Source organism: Gallinula chloropus (assembly GCF_964237585.1).
Source record: "Gallinula chloropus genome assembly, chromosome: Z".
NCBI classification, from domain to species: domain Eukaryota; kingdom Metazoa; phylum Chordata; class Aves; order Gruiformes; family Rallidae; genus Gallinula; species Gallinula chloropus.
The window spans coordinates 13,730,345-13,749,197 of NC_140089.1; the positions used below are offsets into that span (position 1 = coordinate 13,730,345).

At 41.8% G+C, this 18,853-nt stretch overlaps 1 protein-coding gene across 1 annotated transcript in view; it reads left to right on the plus strand.

Annotated features, from left to right (window-relative positions):
• Positions 1-18,853, plus strand: part of ECPAS (Ecm29 proteasome adaptor and scaffold) — a gene marked incomplete at its 5' end in the record, with an annotated part of 69,410 nt that overhangs the window by 29,492 nt on the left and 21,065 nt on the right. Inside the window, 16 exons of the mRNA XM_084277976.1 lie at positions 1,234-1,314; positions 2,050-2,278; positions 2,686-2,777; positions 5,157-5,291; positions 6,507-6,672; positions 7,092-7,264; positions 7,730-7,831; positions 9,277-9,400; positions 10,361-10,506; positions 10,647-10,701; positions 11,437-11,551; positions 12,546-12,611; positions 12,866-12,983; positions 16,577-16,744; positions 17,906-17,985; positions 18,680-18,785. Of these exons, the coding sequence (XP_084134102.1) occupies positions 1,234-1,314; positions 2,050-2,278; positions 2,686-2,777; positions 5,157-5,291; positions 6,507-6,672; positions 7,092-7,264; positions 7,730-7,831; positions 9,277-9,400; positions 10,361-10,506; positions 10,647-10,701; positions 11,437-11,551; positions 12,546-12,611; positions 12,866-12,983; positions 16,577-16,744; positions 17,906-17,985; positions 18,680-18,785 (1,956 nt within the window). The remainder of the gene's footprint in view (positions 1-1,233; positions 1,315-2,049; positions 2,279-2,685; positions 2,778-5,156; positions 5,292-6,506; positions 6,673-7,091; positions 7,265-7,729; positions 7,832-9,276; positions 9,401-10,360; positions 10,507-10,646; positions 10,702-11,436; positions 11,552-12,545; positions 12,612-12,865; positions 12,984-16,576; positions 16,745-17,905; positions 17,986-18,679; positions 18,786-18,853) is intronic.

The window sequence follows — 18,853 nt, forward strand, 5'->3', positions numbered from 1 at the left end:
CTCTGCTGTTGTACTTGTTATTGTGCTCTGCTAGTGTATGAAGTATCTGAAGCTTTATGAAAAAACTTGCTTTTGTCCAAAATACTGGTTATTTAAATAGATATTAAAAAAATTAAGAAACCAAGATAGAGTTTTAGATAACACTATTAAGTGCCTGTCCCCTTGTGGTTAATTTTTTAATTTTTTGTTGACTTGTGTAGTGTGACTTCTGTCATGGATCAGGTTAGTTTAATCATTAAAGGGAAAAATCAGAAAAAAAAAACAAAACCAAAGAAAAAGAAGACTTTTCAGATCTTTACATGATGTCCTGCAGACATATTAAAAATGTGCCTTGAGGTACATTTCTTTGGTTAGTTATGTCAAAGTGTGAGTTTTCACATACCATGAATAATCTGTAAGTGATGGAGATGTTTGAGAAGTTTGTATGCATTCCTTGGCACAGCAGACTGAGACACAAAATGGCTTTCCTGCATGAGTTAGCATGATCCTTCTCTGCCAGAAAGTCTGTGCAAAGGTGTAGGGCCTGATATGCTGAATATGGATGGAAACTCGTGTGTTTATGCAGATGCAAGGCTGCCTGGCTGACTCTGGCTGTAGCACTGATGTACATATTGCCTAGAGAACATGGCTTTTCTGGAGTGCTTGCACTGGTGTTACTGGAAACCGTCTTTTTGGGTGTTTTTTCTGCTGGAGCATTCCTGCTTGTCAAAGCTAACATTTCCATGGAAAGGAGTTGCTGCAGCAGCCTTCTACCTAGCAGGCAGCATAGTCTGAGACTCCCTGGACTTGGCTGGCACAGCACAGGGTGCCCATCTCCCAGCGCTGGGGAGGCCTGGCTGCTCTGCAGCCTCTCTAGGCAGAGCAGCTGTCTCCAAGCTTTCTGACTGCCTCTCAGCAAGGGCACCTCAGAGTTTGGATGTTTGTTAAGTATTTTGTTTTCAAATTCTAAAGCACTTTTCTTTTTTTCCTGAAGGGAAGAATGTTGTTGCCCTCCAGCCTCCTCTGCTGTTCCCTCTCATGAATGCAGTCTCCACTTTCTAAGTTGATAGGGATGGAAGTTTGGACCTAAAGTGTATTAAGTGCACTGTGCCCTTCTTGGTACAGAACTGTTGTATGTTTTCAGTTTCTAAGTGGAGGATAAACATAGTTGCAACAGAAAAAATTCACTGACTTTTCCAATACCTGCTGTTCATGAGCCTGACTGTTCCAGTATTAATATATTCTGTTGTTTAGGCTTCTCACCGAATGAAAACTCCAGTGAAATATATGACTGGAACTGCAGTGTTGCCTTTCAATCCTGCCACATTTGGAGAGGTAATTGTCTAGATTTACTTCCTTGGATACAGTTATTTATTTAGAGGGCAGTGTAAGAAGCTAACAGTTGCCATAAGTCACCCTACATTCTAAAATTCCTCTTTTAAACAGATGTTGGGCTTAACTCTCTCTCCTTTTTCTTCCTGTCCTTAAATGGCAGCCTAACAGGATTTTCAAGGAGGGTTGAAAGAGTGTTCCTCAGAGGGCTGCTCAGGAGCCCCGAGAGGCCTGCTTTCTGCAGCATACCTAATAATTCTCAGAGGGAAATACTGGCAATCCTGTGCAAAAGTCCCATTATGTTCCTTGAGGCTGTGCCTTTCATAGCAAATTCCCTGGCTTCAGTGATCTGTAGGCACAAACTCGGATGTGATGCAAGGTCTGTATTAGCAATGCATTGGGTTGCATTTGTGTGCGTGCCAAATTGGTACAGGGTACATGCTGAACTGCCTGCCAGGAGGTTGCATCAGCTGATGAAATGAAATGTATGCGTACAATTTAAATGTTTTTGAGAGTGATCCAAGTGCTGTAAGGTTGTCTGATTATACAGGAATAGTGCAGAAGCTGGTCCTCTGATTTGTTATGCTTTGTATTTTTGCCTCTGTGGTGACTTTCCCATCTAGAAACTCTTGTTTTGGTTATATTAAATATAGCCCATTCCCTGCCCTTTTGTCTTCTCCATGTTTTTCCAAGTGCTCATGCACTCAGCATCTTGTGTTTTTTCTCTTCTCTACATAGATAGTTTTGTATCTGCGGATGTGTCTTGCTCACAGTGCAGGTGTGGTGCCAACCTCACAGAGCTTGGCGGATATGCAAGATCATGCACCAGCCATTGGACGTTACATAAGAAACCTCATGTCTGGCAACCACATATCTGTCTCTTCCTCCTCCTCTTCAAAAAATGCCGAAACCAACCCCGTGCATATATATATTGGCTTTCTTCAGCAGCTGTTAGCTGGTGTTGGAGGTGAGAAGCAGTGCGCAGCATCATCTTCAAGAAAAAAATGTCTTCCCTTGTTAGAATGAGTTGCCATGCCTGGTGCTTTGAACTTGGCTGCAGCAACCACAGTTGCATCACACACTCTGTACTCTTCAGTTTAAACTTGTTCTCTTCTATGCTGCTGTGTACGTGGGAGGAAACAGGAAAGTAAAATTGCAGCACCAGTTGCCTTCAGAATAAATTGTTACCTTCCATTAGTTTCCTTAATATTTCTGAAAATATTTCTATACCTATTATTTTGTTTTGTTTCTTATCCCTAGTGAATTGCATATGACTCCTTTGAAATTCCTGATACTTCATAACCTCTTTTTATCACTGATTGTTAAATTGTTGTAAATATTGTTTAATAATGTGATTCTTTAATTACTGCTTAGGTTTGCCAGTCATGTATTGTCTTCTAGAAGTTGTTTCAGTGTATCCAGAAAAACTCGCTACGAGATTTGTAGACAAAACAGATTGGATAAAGGTACACCAAACTACTTTTTTAAAATTAATTGGAGGGGTGGGTGTAGTGCATTAGCAAAAACTGGTGGAATGGAATATTATTTCCAAGTATGCACTTAATTTGAAATCTGGTGTTTCTACCAACAGTCACACCTCATGAGATGTTATATGCAGCAGGATGAGGACAATTATTTTTTTGGTTCTTCGGTGTTGCTGATTTTGTTCATTGACCTACATGTTCTGGGTAATCTATTTCATTGATCCTGTTAGTATAGGCAGTCAGTTTTCCCCCTTGATCAGAAGATCCATTATACAGCAAAAGAAAACTGAAAACAAAATTCTGCAAATTTTTGAAAGAATTGTTTTTAAGTGAGTATGTTCCAGTGGGGCAATGCAAGTGGCTTCTCAGAAGGTGAAATGAATTAGGTTCCTAATTATTTTAGAGACTTTCCTGTGGAAGTTTTGGGGGTGCTTTTTATTAGCTTTAAACAAACAAAAACCCCAAGCACAGATAAACTGAAGCCTGTTTGTGAATAAGGAAAAGAGAATTCTGCTTTCCCCTGATTGTTTTCTCAGGCAACTTTCTGCTTTTTCATTATTTGATTCAGGCATCCAGGATTTGCTAAGCTCTTACAGGTTGCATTTACTTTCATTGGCAAAATCCAGCAGAAAAAAATACTTGGTCAAGTTAAATAAAAATTAGAATGTGTTCTAATAACTTCTCCTGGTGATATCTCTGCTGCCTTGTACATAGTTCACAAAGCCTCATTGAAGTGCAGGTGTGACGCGTAAGGGAGAGGACTTGAAACATTTCCCTTTTCAGTACTGCTTATCATTTGCTAAAATCCTTCTTTTTCTTTGGCCCTGTGTCCATTTTGCAAAATGAAGCTTCTAGGCATGGTAACTGATACTGCCTAGTTACAGAAATACTATTGTAAATCATCCTTTGTGTGATTTTACTTTGCCAAGTGGAAGGAACAGGTCCAGGGAGTTGTTGCAAGTTGGCTGTATGATCTGATCCAAGTTTTGGGTTGAAGTTAAGAGTTATGTTTCATGAGCCTGACAGATCTTATTTCTTGTTTGCTTGGCTCGTTTTTCCCTTCATAGAATCACAAAATGTGTTAGGTTGGAAGGTGATGCCTCAGAAAGCCCAAACCAAACCTCAATATCCTTGGTGACCTTATCCTTTACTGCAGCACTGGGCACACAGGGGATTGCTCCTCCGAATGTGTGTGCCCATTAAAGCCAAATTTCTCATTTATACAGATTAACTCTATGTATTCATTGTAATTTCTAAGTAAAGGCAGGGTCATGTAAATTATTTCCAGGAAGTCATATTAATTCCTCCCAGATAGAGCATGCTTAGTGACACTCAGGGGGTCTTCTGGTGGTCTTCAGATATGAAGGCTGGACGTCCTCCTCTCTCTCAGCGCATGCTCTTTACATTTCTTCTCCATGGTTACTGGAGCTCAAAAACACATTCCTTTTAGCTGAAAACAAGATGTACTCTGTCTCTTAATTGATCGTTAGTCTCATTATTTATGGCACCCTTATCTCCGCTTTCTCTAGTTTCAAGGCTGTTGCACTGTCATGGCTCAGTTTTGTACCCGCTTTCACCAAACAGCCCACAGGGTTACAGCCAAGTTCTGCTAAAATCCAAAACTGATCTGTTCTTAAAACCATGAAAATTCTTATATTAAAGTTATGTTCATTGTCTCTTTAGCTACACCTACATCAGTCTTTTCAGCAGGATTACATTTCATTGAATCAAAGGGACCTTCAAAGGCCATCTTCCTGGTGGCTTGTGATGTGAATTTTTCACATGAGTGTGTTACATTATACATCAGATTAATGGCAGACATAAGATTATATCTCAACACAAGACCTGAGGCTTGCCAAAGTCAACTTTTTGACAATCTATAATAAAAAGTGGACCTGTTTTGTTTCATGTGGCCATTGGGTTTAACTGGTTTAAAAACTCTTTGAGTATTCTTCTCCCCACTGATTACTAAAAAGGAAATGGAAGCCTCCAGTAGTTCAGGAAAGAACAGTATCTCTAGGGTCTTTTTTAGCTCAGTATGAATGCAAAATTTGGAAGATCTTCTCTGAAGACAAAATTTGGCTGAGCTTTCAATAGACATTAACACAGAACCGATGGGTAGTCCTCTTGTGACTGGTGGTAATCTTCCTCCTAAATGCTGAGTGTCTAATGCATACTTTGCTAAATTGAGGGGTTTGGTTCTCACTAAGTGATAATGCAGTCAGTTTAAAGGGTGGTTTCTGAGTTAAGTTTTCTTTATGTAGCTGCATGACAATAGCACTGGTATATTGAAGCTCTGTGTGAGCAGACTGTATGAGAAGCTGTTTTATATTTTATATTTCTTTTTTAAAACTCCCACAGAGCTTGATGAATACAAATAAAGAAGAAATGCGTGAGCTTGCAGCCCTCTTTTATTCTGTAGTGCTGTCTACCATGTCTGGAGATAAGCTGAAGGCCTCCTTGGAGCAGCTGATCAAGATGGCAAAAGACAGCCATGTAACTACTTGCTTATGCTGGCTTCTTCTTGGTTTTCCTTCTGTCATGTAACTGTTAGGAAATCTGAATCTTACAGTGTATCTAGGATGTATTAGCCTTAATCTGAGTGTAAAATTAACTAGCTGACTTCCAGTTGGATGGTGAGAAAGGATTTTCGTTGTAGGTGAGCGTAACAGATCTTTAAGTTAATCCCCCAAGCTGCTGTTAAGGTCAGAAGGAGAATTTCCTGAAGGCACTTCCCAAGCAAAGCCATCACTGTCATGTATGTAGCCAGTTTTAGCCAGCTCAGTATTCCTCCCTCCAGTGAGTGTCACAATACCTACCTATGTTTAAGAATTCTGTGTTTTGTAAGCAACTACAGGTACCCACAGAACTAAGAAAATATTTAACTTTCTGAATGTTTAACTCCCCCTCCCCACCTGAGCCTTAGCCAGCCGCAGCCTTTGCCAGGTGAGGGCTGACTGCTTCCTTCCCACCCACCATGGACTGCTTGGCAGCCCTCTGCCCAGCACTGTGTGGGGTAGGGACTGCCTGCCTTCCCTCCTCCCGTTGTCCTTATCTCTTCATTTTGCCCCTGTGAGCATGCAGGAGGCCTGAAAACGAATTGGGCATCGTCATTAGTTAGACTTAGTGCTGAATCAGCGTTGGAGAAATTGATGTTCTCGGCATTTAATTGTAGTAATGAGTTTTCAGAGTCAGTGTGCAAATGAACTGTGTACAGGCACTACCTTCAGAGTTTGTAGGCCAAATATGTTCTTACCTGTAGCAACACAAGTCTAAAGTAGTTCCCTTTTGCTCTTTTTTACCAGAGTACATTTTTTTCCCCCTTAATCTGAATATGTCCAGTTTTTAAGTAGAGGCAGCATAGTAGTATCGTAGTTAATCTTCAGTCTGTACTTAACAAATTAGATGACTTGGATTTTTTAGGGTTTTTTTTGCCTAGCTACCAAGGGACAGACTTTGGGAATATGAGTGCTGGTGATAAATTCTTAATCTGTCCTCATAAGCCTCTTCTGAGTTTTGTTAACTTGTCTTAAAAGACTAATATCCATCAGAGAGCACTAGCAATACCAAATTGCATTATATTTTAAAACTCTGTTTTCTTGAGGATCCATTCTCATCTAGATTGTCTGTATGTGTTTTTAAATCAGTGTTGTGTGCAAAGTGTTGCTTACCTGAAAATGAGATTTTCTGCACTGTTGATGTTGTCTGTAGAGCCCGGAGGTCCAGCATGGATCCTTGTTGGCTTTGGGATTTACAGTAGGAAGGTACTTGGCTAAAGGAAAAATCAGAGCAATGGAGCTACACGACACAGAGCAGCGAAATACTGCAGCCATGCCGGAACAAGAACAGCTTATAAAGTCAACAACAGAGACAATAGGTAACTTCCTGCCTGAGACTTTGCTGCATGTAATGGTTGGGTTTTCCTCAGCCACCCCAGGCTGAGGACTTTTCGTAGATATTCAGTCATAGATACTGTAATCTTGACTTCACTTTCTGCAATAGAATTTACAGCCTTTAAAAATGTCATCAGATAAGATGACATTTTATGGATGTAACCCTTTTCAACAAGAACTAGGTGAGCTTTTAGCTCATAGACCAACACTGCATAGTTGGGAGCAGTGCCACTGCTTAGAACCTGTGTCTCCTTTCACTTTTATTTTGTATTAGCGTGCTTCCTACGAGCAGTAGAGGAGATAAATGCTTGGCTTCTTGCAAGGATAAAATGTAACTGCTTGCCTGCCCACTGTTAAATAATCGCACAAAGTAGAAGTCATCTTGTTTTGCTTTTTCCTGTAGGTTCTTTTCTAGACAGCAGCTCTCCCTTCCTTGTGGTGGCTGCTTGTACAGCACTTGGAGAGATTGGCAGGAACGGGCCCTTGCCAATCCCCAGCGAAGGAACAGGATTTACAAAGCTGCAACTTGTTGAAAGCTTATTGGCCCGAATCCCTTCCAGCAAGGAAACAAATAAGGCAAGATTTTGTACTGTTGTGAGGATGTTTGTTTATTTCTGGATGCTTCATCCCCACCTTTATGTATTACTGCTGAAGGAATTAGGTTTATTGTTGACCTTAGTGAGTCAGAACTAGCTAAGCACTTTCAGAATTACACTAAGGGTTTTTCCAGTGTTTTCTAGTAGTTGATCACTTGTGCTTTATGTAGTCATAAGTAGGAGCTTAAAGGGTGAAAACTACAAATGATCATAATTTTAATACAAGAAAAATGGGAATGTCTTTTACCTGGAAATAATCCCCAAAGCTAACAGGACATTTGTGTTCATCTGTGTTTCGAAAGGAAGGTGCACTGATTGATCTAATAAATCACTTGCATGTGTAAATTTATACCTTTAGTGAATTTTCAGTAAGGGTGGGAAGGAATGGGTTTAAAGTGTACAGGAAGGTTATGTGATGATGGTGGTTTTTTTGTTTGCATTTAAGATGAAAGAACGAGCAATACAAACATTAGGTTACTTCCCAGTGGGAGATGAAGATTTTCCTCACCAGAAGCTACTGTTGCAAGGTTTAATGGATTCTGTAGAGGTGAGACAATTCTTTGTACTGCAGTATTTCTATTTGAATGCTGTTCATATACTCTAGAGTCAGATTTACAAGAGGAGCTGTCTTTTTGTAATAGTGCCACTGGGTGTTTTAAAACTGCCTTGAAATAGAGAGCAGAGGTGGGTTTGGAGCTTGTAAAATGTCGTATGCCAGTTTAAAAACTTGCTATTCAAGGTCTCTGCCCCAATCTGAGACGAATAACTGTTCCCCTTCAGGAGGGCTATCTGTGTGTACAAAATCAGGAGTTTATAGTAATGAAGCCATAGATACTGAGGCCTTCAAAAGTACCCTAAAAGTAGATAACATAAATACACCTTTTTTTAATTTGAACTACCTCAGCTGTAATAACTCACTTGAAATAGAAGTTTTGTTTATAGGAATGTTTGTATGTGTTGTCAATCTGAATGCATCAGTAGAGTACCCTGCAATCTTTTGCAGTGCTTCAGAGCTTCAATATGCCAGAAAGCAAAATTGAATGGTCACTGAGCTTTTTAAGGTGTTCTTCATTTACAGCTCATTTTACCTCTCTTCCTTGTTCATAATGACATAGGATCAGCATTGTAGAAGTAGCTATTTAGTATCAGATGGGCTGACTTTTGGGAGTCCTCCAGTCTGATGTGATCGAACAAGCAAGAGTAGTAAGAACATGGTGTACACAAACATGCAATTATGTTTGAGTTCTGGTTTTATCTCGTGTAACTGCTTAGGGTCAGCCATTACAGCATCCTTTATAAAATGTATACTTGAAAAAAAAAACCCAACAATTTATCTTAGATTGCATGAAGCCAAGGGCTTATTTCTCCAGACACTTGAGCATTTTGTGCTTCTGGAGAGTAAGGAAGGCACTCAGCAGATATGGAAATCAGTTCTTACGCTGCAAGATTCATCATAAAGAGTAACCAAAGAAGTGTCAGAGTTCTGCATGTGCTGCTTCTCAGGGATTAGAGAATATTGGAAAGAGGACAGAGAAGCAAAGCAAAGTATGGTCTGAATGCTTTTAATGTGAAAAACAGATTTATACATCTTTTAGATAGGATCAACTTCTGGATTGAATTACAGGAGAATCTTTTAGTACTGATACTGTAACACAGCCACAGTAATTGATGATTTGCAGTCTTGTTACAACTTTGGTTTATTTTCATGCCATGTCTCCAGTCCTTTCTGTTCTCTAGGTTGAACTTTTGCAAAGAGTAGCAAATGCTTTGTAGGAGTGTAGAAATTTTAACTCTTACGATTTCTTTCAGAGAGTTTGGTGTCACTTCAGTTTCCATTAATTCCAGTCTAAGAAACCTGCCAGAAGAGGGATTTTGCAAATCAGTGCAGAGAATTGGGCTTGGGAGAGAGACTGTGTTTTTGTAGAGTAAGTGTGACAAGTTTTGGTGTGTGTTTAATTACTACTTCCAGTGAGGCTCTGTTGTGTTTTTCAGGCCAAACAAATAGAGCTGCAGTTCACCGTGGGTGAAGCCATTACCAGTGCTGCCGTAGGAACCAGCTCGGTGGCTGCACGTGATGCATGGACAGTTACAGAGGAGGAGTATATCCCTCCCTCAGGTGAGCCTTCCAAGCTCCCAGACTGAGTTGAGAGGCGCAAAATCTTGCCATTCTAGATAACACTGAGCTCCATGACTTTATTTCTGTGGTGTCTAATTTGTAACAGTAAGAGGCATTTTGTGTCTGTTAATGGCACTATTTGGTGCTCTGAAGTGCTGGGCTACATACAGGTTGTTTCACCTCTTTGAGTCCATCTGCTCAGAGAGTAGAAGACTCTACTTCATGGGTTGTTTGAATCACTTCCTGAGGAAATCTCATTGATTACCACTTGACACTGTGCTTGTTTTATTTTTTAATGTTTTGGTTTGCCATGTTGCATTAGTTTAGTGTCAGGTTTACTGCACACAAACCTTTTAAAATAGAAATTTGAAATCTGCATTATAAAGTAGGTTTATAAAATTGTGAGTCTTTCTCCAACAAGTTGGACAGGTATGATTAGGTGACATTTACCTGCAGTAAATGCAGAAGTTTTATTTAAAATGTCTGTATCCATAGAAATACCAACATGAAAAAATGCATGCTTCAAAGCAGGCAGCTGTGAATGTGAGCTTTGGGGGCCTGTAAATAGGTGTTGTAGTGCTGTGAGAGTGGTCTTAGATCTGAAATGTACACAAAGCTGAGCATGTGCCACATGGGATAGAAATAGAACCCTGACATTGCTCCAGAAATTTTGTGTCCTACCAAAAACAATTGTGGTGCACTGAATCTTAGGCAGTATGAGTGGTACGTCTTCTGGGCCATAGTCTCTGAATTAGCTTCACGAAGGCTTAGGAGGATTCAAACTCGGTGTTTCTCTTGGGAGAAATACTTTCACAGCGACTCCAGTGAAGGCTTTTCCAGGATAAGCAGAGACTAAGGTGTCTCCTGAGTGCTCCTGATTAGGTTTTTCTCAGCTGCTGGACATTATACTGAAATTAAAAATGGGTGTCACTGTCCCCCTCCCCCCGACCTTTCTTTCAGGTTTGAAAGTGAATGACGTGGTTCCCTGGGTCCTAGATCTTGTTTTGAACAAGCACATTGTCAGCCCCAACCCACACGTTAGGCAGGCAGCTTGCATCTGGCTTCTGTCAATGGTGAAGAAGTTGAGCACGCACAAAGCAATTAAGGTAAGAAACATACTGACTTCTTAACTCTGTTTTTGCTTCTCACCTCCTTTCTGTGTTTATCTGTTAGGAACCTGCCCTGAGAACAGGCAAAAAGTCCAAAACCTGATATAAAAACGATGTCCTTTCTTCTTATCTTACAGTCTCATCTCAAGGATATTCAAAGTGCATTTGTTTCAATCCTGTCAGATAGTGATGGTAAGTGCTATTGGATCTTAAGAATTTTGTCTTTTGGTGGGCTTTTGACAGAATGGAGGGCATCCTGGAACACTACACACTCTCCATCAGTCATCATCAAAAGGTGACTGACATGGTAGGAATGATTTCTTTTCTGGAGGTTGCATGTAGGGATAGGAAGCACAGCTTTTTTTCCCTGCTTTGCTAACCAAGCACAAATCTTTTTCAGCAGTTGCACTCTCAGACTGTGATAACAAAAACTGTTTGGTGGTGGTACTTCTGCTCTGCTTTGGACAGCATGATGCATGTCGCAGAGTTCTGCATAGACAGGAACTCTACGCCCCCTTAGCTGGCAGATTTTGGGTTACAGGTCTGCCCATGGCAACTAGTGGAAAGGGTGGCATCCAACAGCCAACTCAAAAAACACTGCAGTTGAAGAGAGTATTACCAATAACCTTGCTGGACTTCAGAGGCAAGAAGTCTGTCAAATACTTAAATCTCTTGGAATTATTTCTGCTATTTCAAAACCTACAGTGACAATATTAACATGAAAATGTCACCTAATTAAAGGGGACTGTGTCTTCAGAACACAAGGCTTGTGTCTTGCCATACTGGATTTGCTCTAAAATGGGAGAGCTGGGGACTGCAGCAAAGACCCTTTGTTTGCTAGATCATTAGTTTGGTTAAATATTGGTTTTGAAACTTGTGTATTAATCACATGCTTATCTTAAATTTACTTTGTAAAATCTCTTGCAGAACTTAGTCAAGATGTTGCTTCAAAAGGACTCGGGCTGATATATGAACTAGGAAGCGAACAGGATCAGCAAGAGCTAGTCACCACACTTGTTGATACCCTTATGACTGGGAAAAGGTACAGTGAGTTCAGAACAGAATGAGAGTGTACTCTGTGTGATAGGAACAAAAATGCACATCTTGAATGCGTGGGAAGAGATGTTTTGTGGCCTAGGGCAAGCCAATATCCATATGTATATTGCCAATGGGTCAAGCAGGGACAGTTCTGCAGTCAGTTTATAGGTTGTTGTGATTGAAGTTGTTCTGATTTTTGTTCCATTCAACAAAGCTTCAGAATGGCTATTCAGCCCTGATTCAAGCAGTTAGGATTACTTTGGTTACATTTCCTACTTGCTGCATTGTGTAACTGCAAAGGACAGTGACCTCTTGCAGCAACTGTGAACAATGTGGATTTTGCAGAAATAGGGGGCTAGGTTGTGCCAGAAATGTTCCTTTTGCTGAGAAGGTCTTGTTAGTGGTCAGTTCTCAGCATGAAGTGCTGGTTTACAGGACTCATGGCTAATAATTGTATCTGTCAGTGCTCTTTGACAGTTGCTGTCGATGCTTTTTTTTTAACGGTTTGACTCAGTGATCTTAAAGGTCTTTTCCAACCTTGTAGTTCTGTGATGCTTTAGCAGCCTACTCTTTTCTTAACCTGGTTTAGGTGTGGCCTCTGTGAACGATAAAAACAGAGGCTGGGGGTGTGGGGATCCAGTGGTGATAAACAGGAAGAGAGTACACAAAAGGAAATCTTAATTTTTTCATTTTGGAGTAAAGATTTGCTGTCCATTGTATGGCTTGTGTCTGGGCCAAACCAAAAAGCTGTAATTCACTTTTACCTTCTACCTGCACAGAACCCTCAGTTTCTGCAGCATATCCCTAACAATTCACATGAGTTAATGAGATTCCTTCCAGTGTGTGTGGTTTCATACAGTATGTTTTCTGTGGGATTGGAAGTGAAAGGATGGGAAGTCACAGAGTCAGTAAAGCAAAAGCAATAACTTGTTCTGTAGTGTAAAGACCATTCAAGGATAGAGTCTGGCAAAACTAACACTGGACCTCTTTTCTACCAGAGCCAAACATGAGATGACTGGAGAAACTGTGGTGTTTCAGGGTGGCCTGAGTAAAACCCCAGATGGGTAAGTTTACTGACAAGTCTCAATGACAGACACACAATCAGAGCTGAAACAGTATTCCCTTGCTTATAAATCTGCTTCCTGAGCTCTTTGTTCCTTCCTGTTCTGTAAGTAACCCTAACTATTTTCTTGTTGTATAAATAAAGTCACTCACTTCTCTCTGTCTGCTTTAGGCTGTGATTAGACTATAGCTTTAGCTGTTGTGGCATTTGTGTAGCTAAAAATAGTGACACCAATTTCCTTTCTGCTTCCTAAAGTCAAGGTCTGTCTACCTACAAGGAGCTTTGCTCACTGGCTAGTGACCTCAACCAACCAGACCTGGTGTACAAATTCATGAATCTGGCCAACCATCATGCCATGTGGAATTCTCGGAAGGTAACTTGCTGCTTTCATACCACTTCATTCCCACTCTGAACATTGGAAATAACTGTATTTCCCTTATTCTGCTTGTGTGATCTATGGATAATAGCATGTGGAGGCCATTTGTTGATGCTTTGGTTTCAGGTCCAGTGCAAATACACCACCCTGACAAACAAATTCAGGATGACTTGAAATTCTTAAAACAGGGTTCACAGATTCACAGGAGGGTAGGGGTTGGAAGGGACCTCTGGAGATTCCAGCCCCTTGCTAAAGGAGGATCACCTGCAAGCAGGTTGCACAGTACAGCGTCCGGGCAGGTTTTGAATGTCTCCAGAGAAGGAGACTCTAGAAGCAATCTGGGCAGCCTGTCCCAATACTTTGTCACCCTCTCAGTGAGAAGTTTTTCCTCATGTTGAGATGGAACTTCCCATGTTCTGGTTTGTGCCCGTTGCCCTTTGTCCTGTCGCTGGGCACCACTGAGCAGAGTCTGGTCCCATCCTCTTGACACCCACCCTTTAGGTATTTATAAGCATTGATGAGATCCTCTCTCAGTCTTCTCCAGGCTAAACAGCCCCAGTTCTTTCAGCCTTTCCACGTATGAGAGGTGCTCCAGTCCCCTCATCATCCTCATAGACCTCCACTGGACTCTCTCCAGTAGTTCCCTGTCTTTCTTGAACCGAGGAGACTACAACTGGACATACAGCTCCAGATGTGGCCTCCACACTGCAGAGCAGAGCAACAGGAGAACCTCCCTTGACCTGCTGGCCACACTCAGTGCACTCTGAGATACCACTGGCTGCCTTGGCCAGAGAGCACGTGGCTGGCTTGTGATTAACATGTTGTCCACAAGGAGTCTTGGGTCTTTTTCCACAGAGCTGCTTCCCAGGAGGTCAGCCCCTAACCTGTTCTGATGCCTGGGGTTATTCCTCCCTAGGGGCAGGACCCTACACTTGCTGTGGTTGAACTTCACTAGGTTCTTCTCTACCCAGCTCCCCAGCCTGTCCAGATCTTGCTGAATGGCAGCGCAGTCTTCTGGTGTGTAAGCCACTCTTCCCAGTTCTGTATCATCAACAAACTTGCTGAGGGTAGATTCTGTCCCTTCATCCAGGCTTTTGATTAATACTTGGAAGAAGAACAGACCAAGCACTGACCCCTGAGCACACTGCTAGCTACAGACTTCCAAGTAGACTACACTGCTGGTCACAACGCTGATGGCTGCCGTTCACCCAGTTCTCAATCCACCTCACTGTCCATTGATGTAACCCATGCTTCCCAAGTTTGCCTGTGAGGATACTGTGGGATACAGTGTCAAAAACCTTGCTGAAGTCAAGCTAGACAACATCCACTGCTCTTCCTTCATCTACCCAGCTTGTCATGTTGTCATAGGAGGCTATCAGATTGGTCAGACATGATTTCCCCTTGATGAATCCACTCTGACCACCCCAAATAATTTTCCTTTCCTCCACATGCTTAGAGATGACTTCCAGAATGAGCTGTTCCATCATCTCACGTTCCCCTCTGAATCAGTTGTGATCTTTTACTTTTGAGTGTGCTCTCAGGCCAGTTCTTGATGTATTCACACAGTGAGATGATTATTTTCAAAACTGTGTGAGTTTTCAGATGCCAAAAAAAGTCAGCTTTGTATGTAAAAAGGCAGAGCAAAAATTATTCAGCACAGGTTGCTGAAAAGCCAGTTGACAATACACCAGTTTAATCACTGTTTTCAAATGTTTGCTTTTTTAACCTTTCTCAAGGCTAAAATACTGTTGGATCCCCTTCCTGAAACAAAAGGTAGCATAATAATTTTTAAGTATACATTACAGAGTTGGGGACTGAAAAAGATGAGTACTTTTTCACTGGCTTTACATAAACATGGAAAAACTTAGCTTGTCCTTAGGAGTGGGCAAAGCACCTTCTGTGTGGTTTCATGCAGAGAATCCAGGTAACTGCATCTTCCCCATTGCACTTTTTGTGAGGTTGGGAGTTGCTGACAACACCCCTTAGTGCAAAAAACAAGCCCCAGCATTCACTTTCATCCAGAGTTTGCCAGGTTGGCATGTCTCTCTTTGTGGTGAGGCTTTGGAAGGACTGGAGCATAGATAAGTTCCTGACCCTCATGGGATTTCACCAGACCAGGATGAGTCAAGAAAATCCACTTGGCAAGTCTAGGTTGAGTGTTGGCATTTTGGGAAACTGCGGAATCATTTAAGTTGAAGAGGGCATCAGGAAGTCTGTACTCCAAACTTCCACAAGAGCTAGGCAGAGCAAGTTGTTCAGGGCCTTGCAGATGACACCTCCCTTTTATTTATACTTTCTACATCCTCTTGGTATTCAGAGCAATGGTCCTAACTGAGAGTGTCTTTGTTACTCTTCCTTCTCTAGACTAGCACAGACCAGAACATCCTGTCCTGTGAAAATACCTAACTTGGAGGTGTGAGTGGTAGCTTTTGACACTGCAAGTCAGGGAATGTAAAGTCACTGGAGGCAGTCACTGTGCACTACTTGCATTGATCAGTTTATTTTTGGACTGTCCTGCCAGATCCCATGGGACTTCATGGGTGAGCAGCAGTTCCACTGTGTTAGAACTGACAGCGGAATTGGTGTTGGAGAAAGTCCTCTTCTTTGGAGAGAGTCCAAAGAAGGGCCACTAAGATGATTAGGGGCCTGGAGCATCTCCCCTATGAGGATAGGCTGAGTAAGTTGGGACTCTTCAGCCTTGAGAAGAGAAGACTAAGGGGGGACCTAATTAAAGTCTATAATTATCTGAAGCAGGGGATGCAGGGGGAATCAGCCAGCCCCTTTTCAGTGGTCTGTGGGGGTAGGACAAGGGGCAATGGCTGCAAGTTGGAGCACAGGAAGTTCCGCACTGACATGCGGAAGAACTTTTTCCCAGTGAGGGTGACAGAGCCCTGGGACAGGCTGCCCAGGGAGGTGGTGGAGTCTCCTTCTCTGGAGATATTCAAGACCCATCTGGACGCTTATCTGAGTGATATGTCCTAGGGAGCTGCTTTGGCAGGGGGGTTGGACCCCATGATCTCTCGAGGTCCCTTCCAACCCCTACGATTCTATGATTCTATGAAAGGGAAGAGTGTGGAAGAATATTTGAGTTTGAAGTAAATATGGACAGATGAAAAATTATAATCCCTAGAAATTTGAGGTTAGAGAACTAAGAGTCAGTTTATTTTTAGTTTTTCAGTTCCTATGTTACTCTAGTTTTTCTAAATACAGCAGAATTGTAGGGAAGCAGTGGCTTACCCTCACCAGTTTTTCTAAGAAGGGATCTGTTTTTGAAGAATATACTCGAATCTTCTTAGCTTTACTTTAATTCTCCACCATCACAATGAGGTCAATTGGTATCTTGAAATGAAGGCTGGGGAGAAGGAAGTGTTCAAGTAGCATGTTGTCTGCTGAGTGTGATTGTATGCTTGATCACTGTGGTACTGTAGCACTGATTGGGAGCTAATTCTGGTACCATTCTAGTCCCTTTGATTTGGCATAAATCTAAACTGGGTTATTCAACTTTGATACTGACTCTGGTGTGCCCAAAAGCTGTAACTGAGTGAGTGAGCAGATTTATTTCAACCAGCACTCTTCTGTGATCGTTTCAGGGAGCAGCTTTTGGTTTCAATGTAATAGCTACCAAGGCTGGAGAGCAGCTGGCTCCATTTTTGCCCCAGCTTCTTCCCCGGCTCTACCGCTACCAGTTTGACCCCAACCTGGGCATTCGACAGGCAATGACCAGCATTTGGAATGCCTTGGTCACCGACAAGTCAATGGTGAGTGAGCAGCACCCTGCAGAGTGTTCGGTTTGCTGCTGGCCAGCAGCATCTCAGTGGTCCTCATGGGACAGCTGCATCTTGTGAAAGAATGGGCTGTGCAGAAGGGGGTGAGGTATTGGCCTACAAAGGTGCTTGAATCCATAGTTGAGCTGGAGGGTGCACAGAGGTTTTGCACTGCCCCTTACACGTGAAAGGATATTGCAGACCTTGTTTGTGCAGTCAGCATTAAAGTTTGTGACTTACTTAAACTGGGGCCTTTCCACACCTCAATATTGCTTTGGTATAGCTTATGATAAGCTCTTCAGGAATCCTTATGGTTTTATATGCCCTTCCTGTAACAAAAGCATCTAAATATTGTTGCTTGGGTTTTAAGCCCATGGGAAGAGACTGTTCCATCAGTTTAAGGGTAACTCCTCCCAGAGAAGTCACTGGAACAAGGAGGGTTTATGCAGGTGGCCTTTGTTTTCTGAAGTTGTGGCTCTGGGCCTGGAGTTGGGTTTGCAAATCTGTTCTCCTAGAAAAGCTGATCTTAGTGTGAAGTCATTCACTCTGATCCCTCACTGATGTGCAACTGCTTCTCCTCTGAGTACATATTTGGTGCTGCATCTGAACAGTCTCTGTGTTACAGGACTGAGGGACTTTCCTCTTTTTTTTGCTGTCTGTCACAGTGTTGAGCCCTGAAACAGTGCAGAGAAAAGCCATGTCTAAAGTAAAGGCAGAGGGAGTTTGTCTGGGGTCACTTCTGGCCACTGTTCATTCATCTGCTGTGGCTGAAAGCAGTTTATGTTGTGTGTTGCTGGGTTTGCCCCAGCTGAGAGCCAAGCACCACGAAGCCACTCACTCTCTGAGAGGGTGGGGGAGGGGGACTGGCAGGGAAGGGAAAGAAGAAAAAAAACAAAACCCCCCTAAACCTCATGGATTGGGATAAGGACAGTTTACTGGGGCAGCAGAGGAAAAAACAGGACTTGATACCAAAATATACAGAACTGGTGATACCCAGTGCAGTGTCTCACCGAACAGCTGTATAGCTCAGAGCCATCCCAAAACTGGACTGTGCCCCAAAAACCATGTGTCCTGGAGCCGAGTGGCTACAGAATACAAGAGAAGGATATGTGGTCTATACTTGTTTAATGATTTTTTTCTTCTTTATAATAATAGGTTGATAAGTACATGAAGGAAATTCTTGAAGATTTGATCAGTAACCTGACCAGCAGTCTGTGGAGGATCAGGGAATCCAGGTATTGCTAGGAAAATTCCTTCAGCATACATTGTTAACCTGAAGAAGATGAGGTGGGAAGGAATCCTAATCCTTTGATTAGAATAAAGCCCAGTCTTGTAGCCTAACTGTTTGCTTCATTGAGCCTGAAATTTCCTATTGCCTGCAGCTTGAGCATGATACTGAACAATGTTCTCTGAAGAAGGAGTTTTCTGGTCACAAAGATCTTGCCTGTTCTAGGACCTGAAATACTGTTTAATGTTAGAAAATCTTGGCAGTCTAGCTATATATGTACTTGGCAGCATATAGCAATTTTAATAAACTGGGTTTTTTAATAGTCTTTCTAGTTATGCTGTATTGAAAACTTCCATTTTAATTTGAATTAAAACACTTTAGGCCATTTTTTTGGTTCTTATTCTATAGTTACAGAAAAGAAAACTGAAACGATTTTGTAACTGAGATGTTTGTAATAGCAACTTTTACTACAGCACCCTTTCTCACTTGCTGTCACCTGTTTCACATTTCACCTGACTGCCTGAATGCTTTTTTTTTCTCTGCTAAGGGAGGGTTTCTTTTGACAGGGGACATTCAGGGTTTGGAGAAAATAAGGACTGTGAAACAGGTCTCAGTTATTTTAACCATTTACTTATAGACATTATTTGTGTATATTATATATTAAGTTCGCCATGTGAATGAAATAAATTCCTCATTTGCAGCTGTCTGGCACTGAATGACTTACTAAGAGGAAGACCTTTGGATGACATTATAGACAAGCTTCCAGAGATCTGGGAAATCCTATTCAGAGTGCAAGATGACATTAAGGTAATGGAACAGATAAATGAATAGGAATCTTCAACAGAAAGCTCTGAGATGTTTAGAGATTCCCTGAC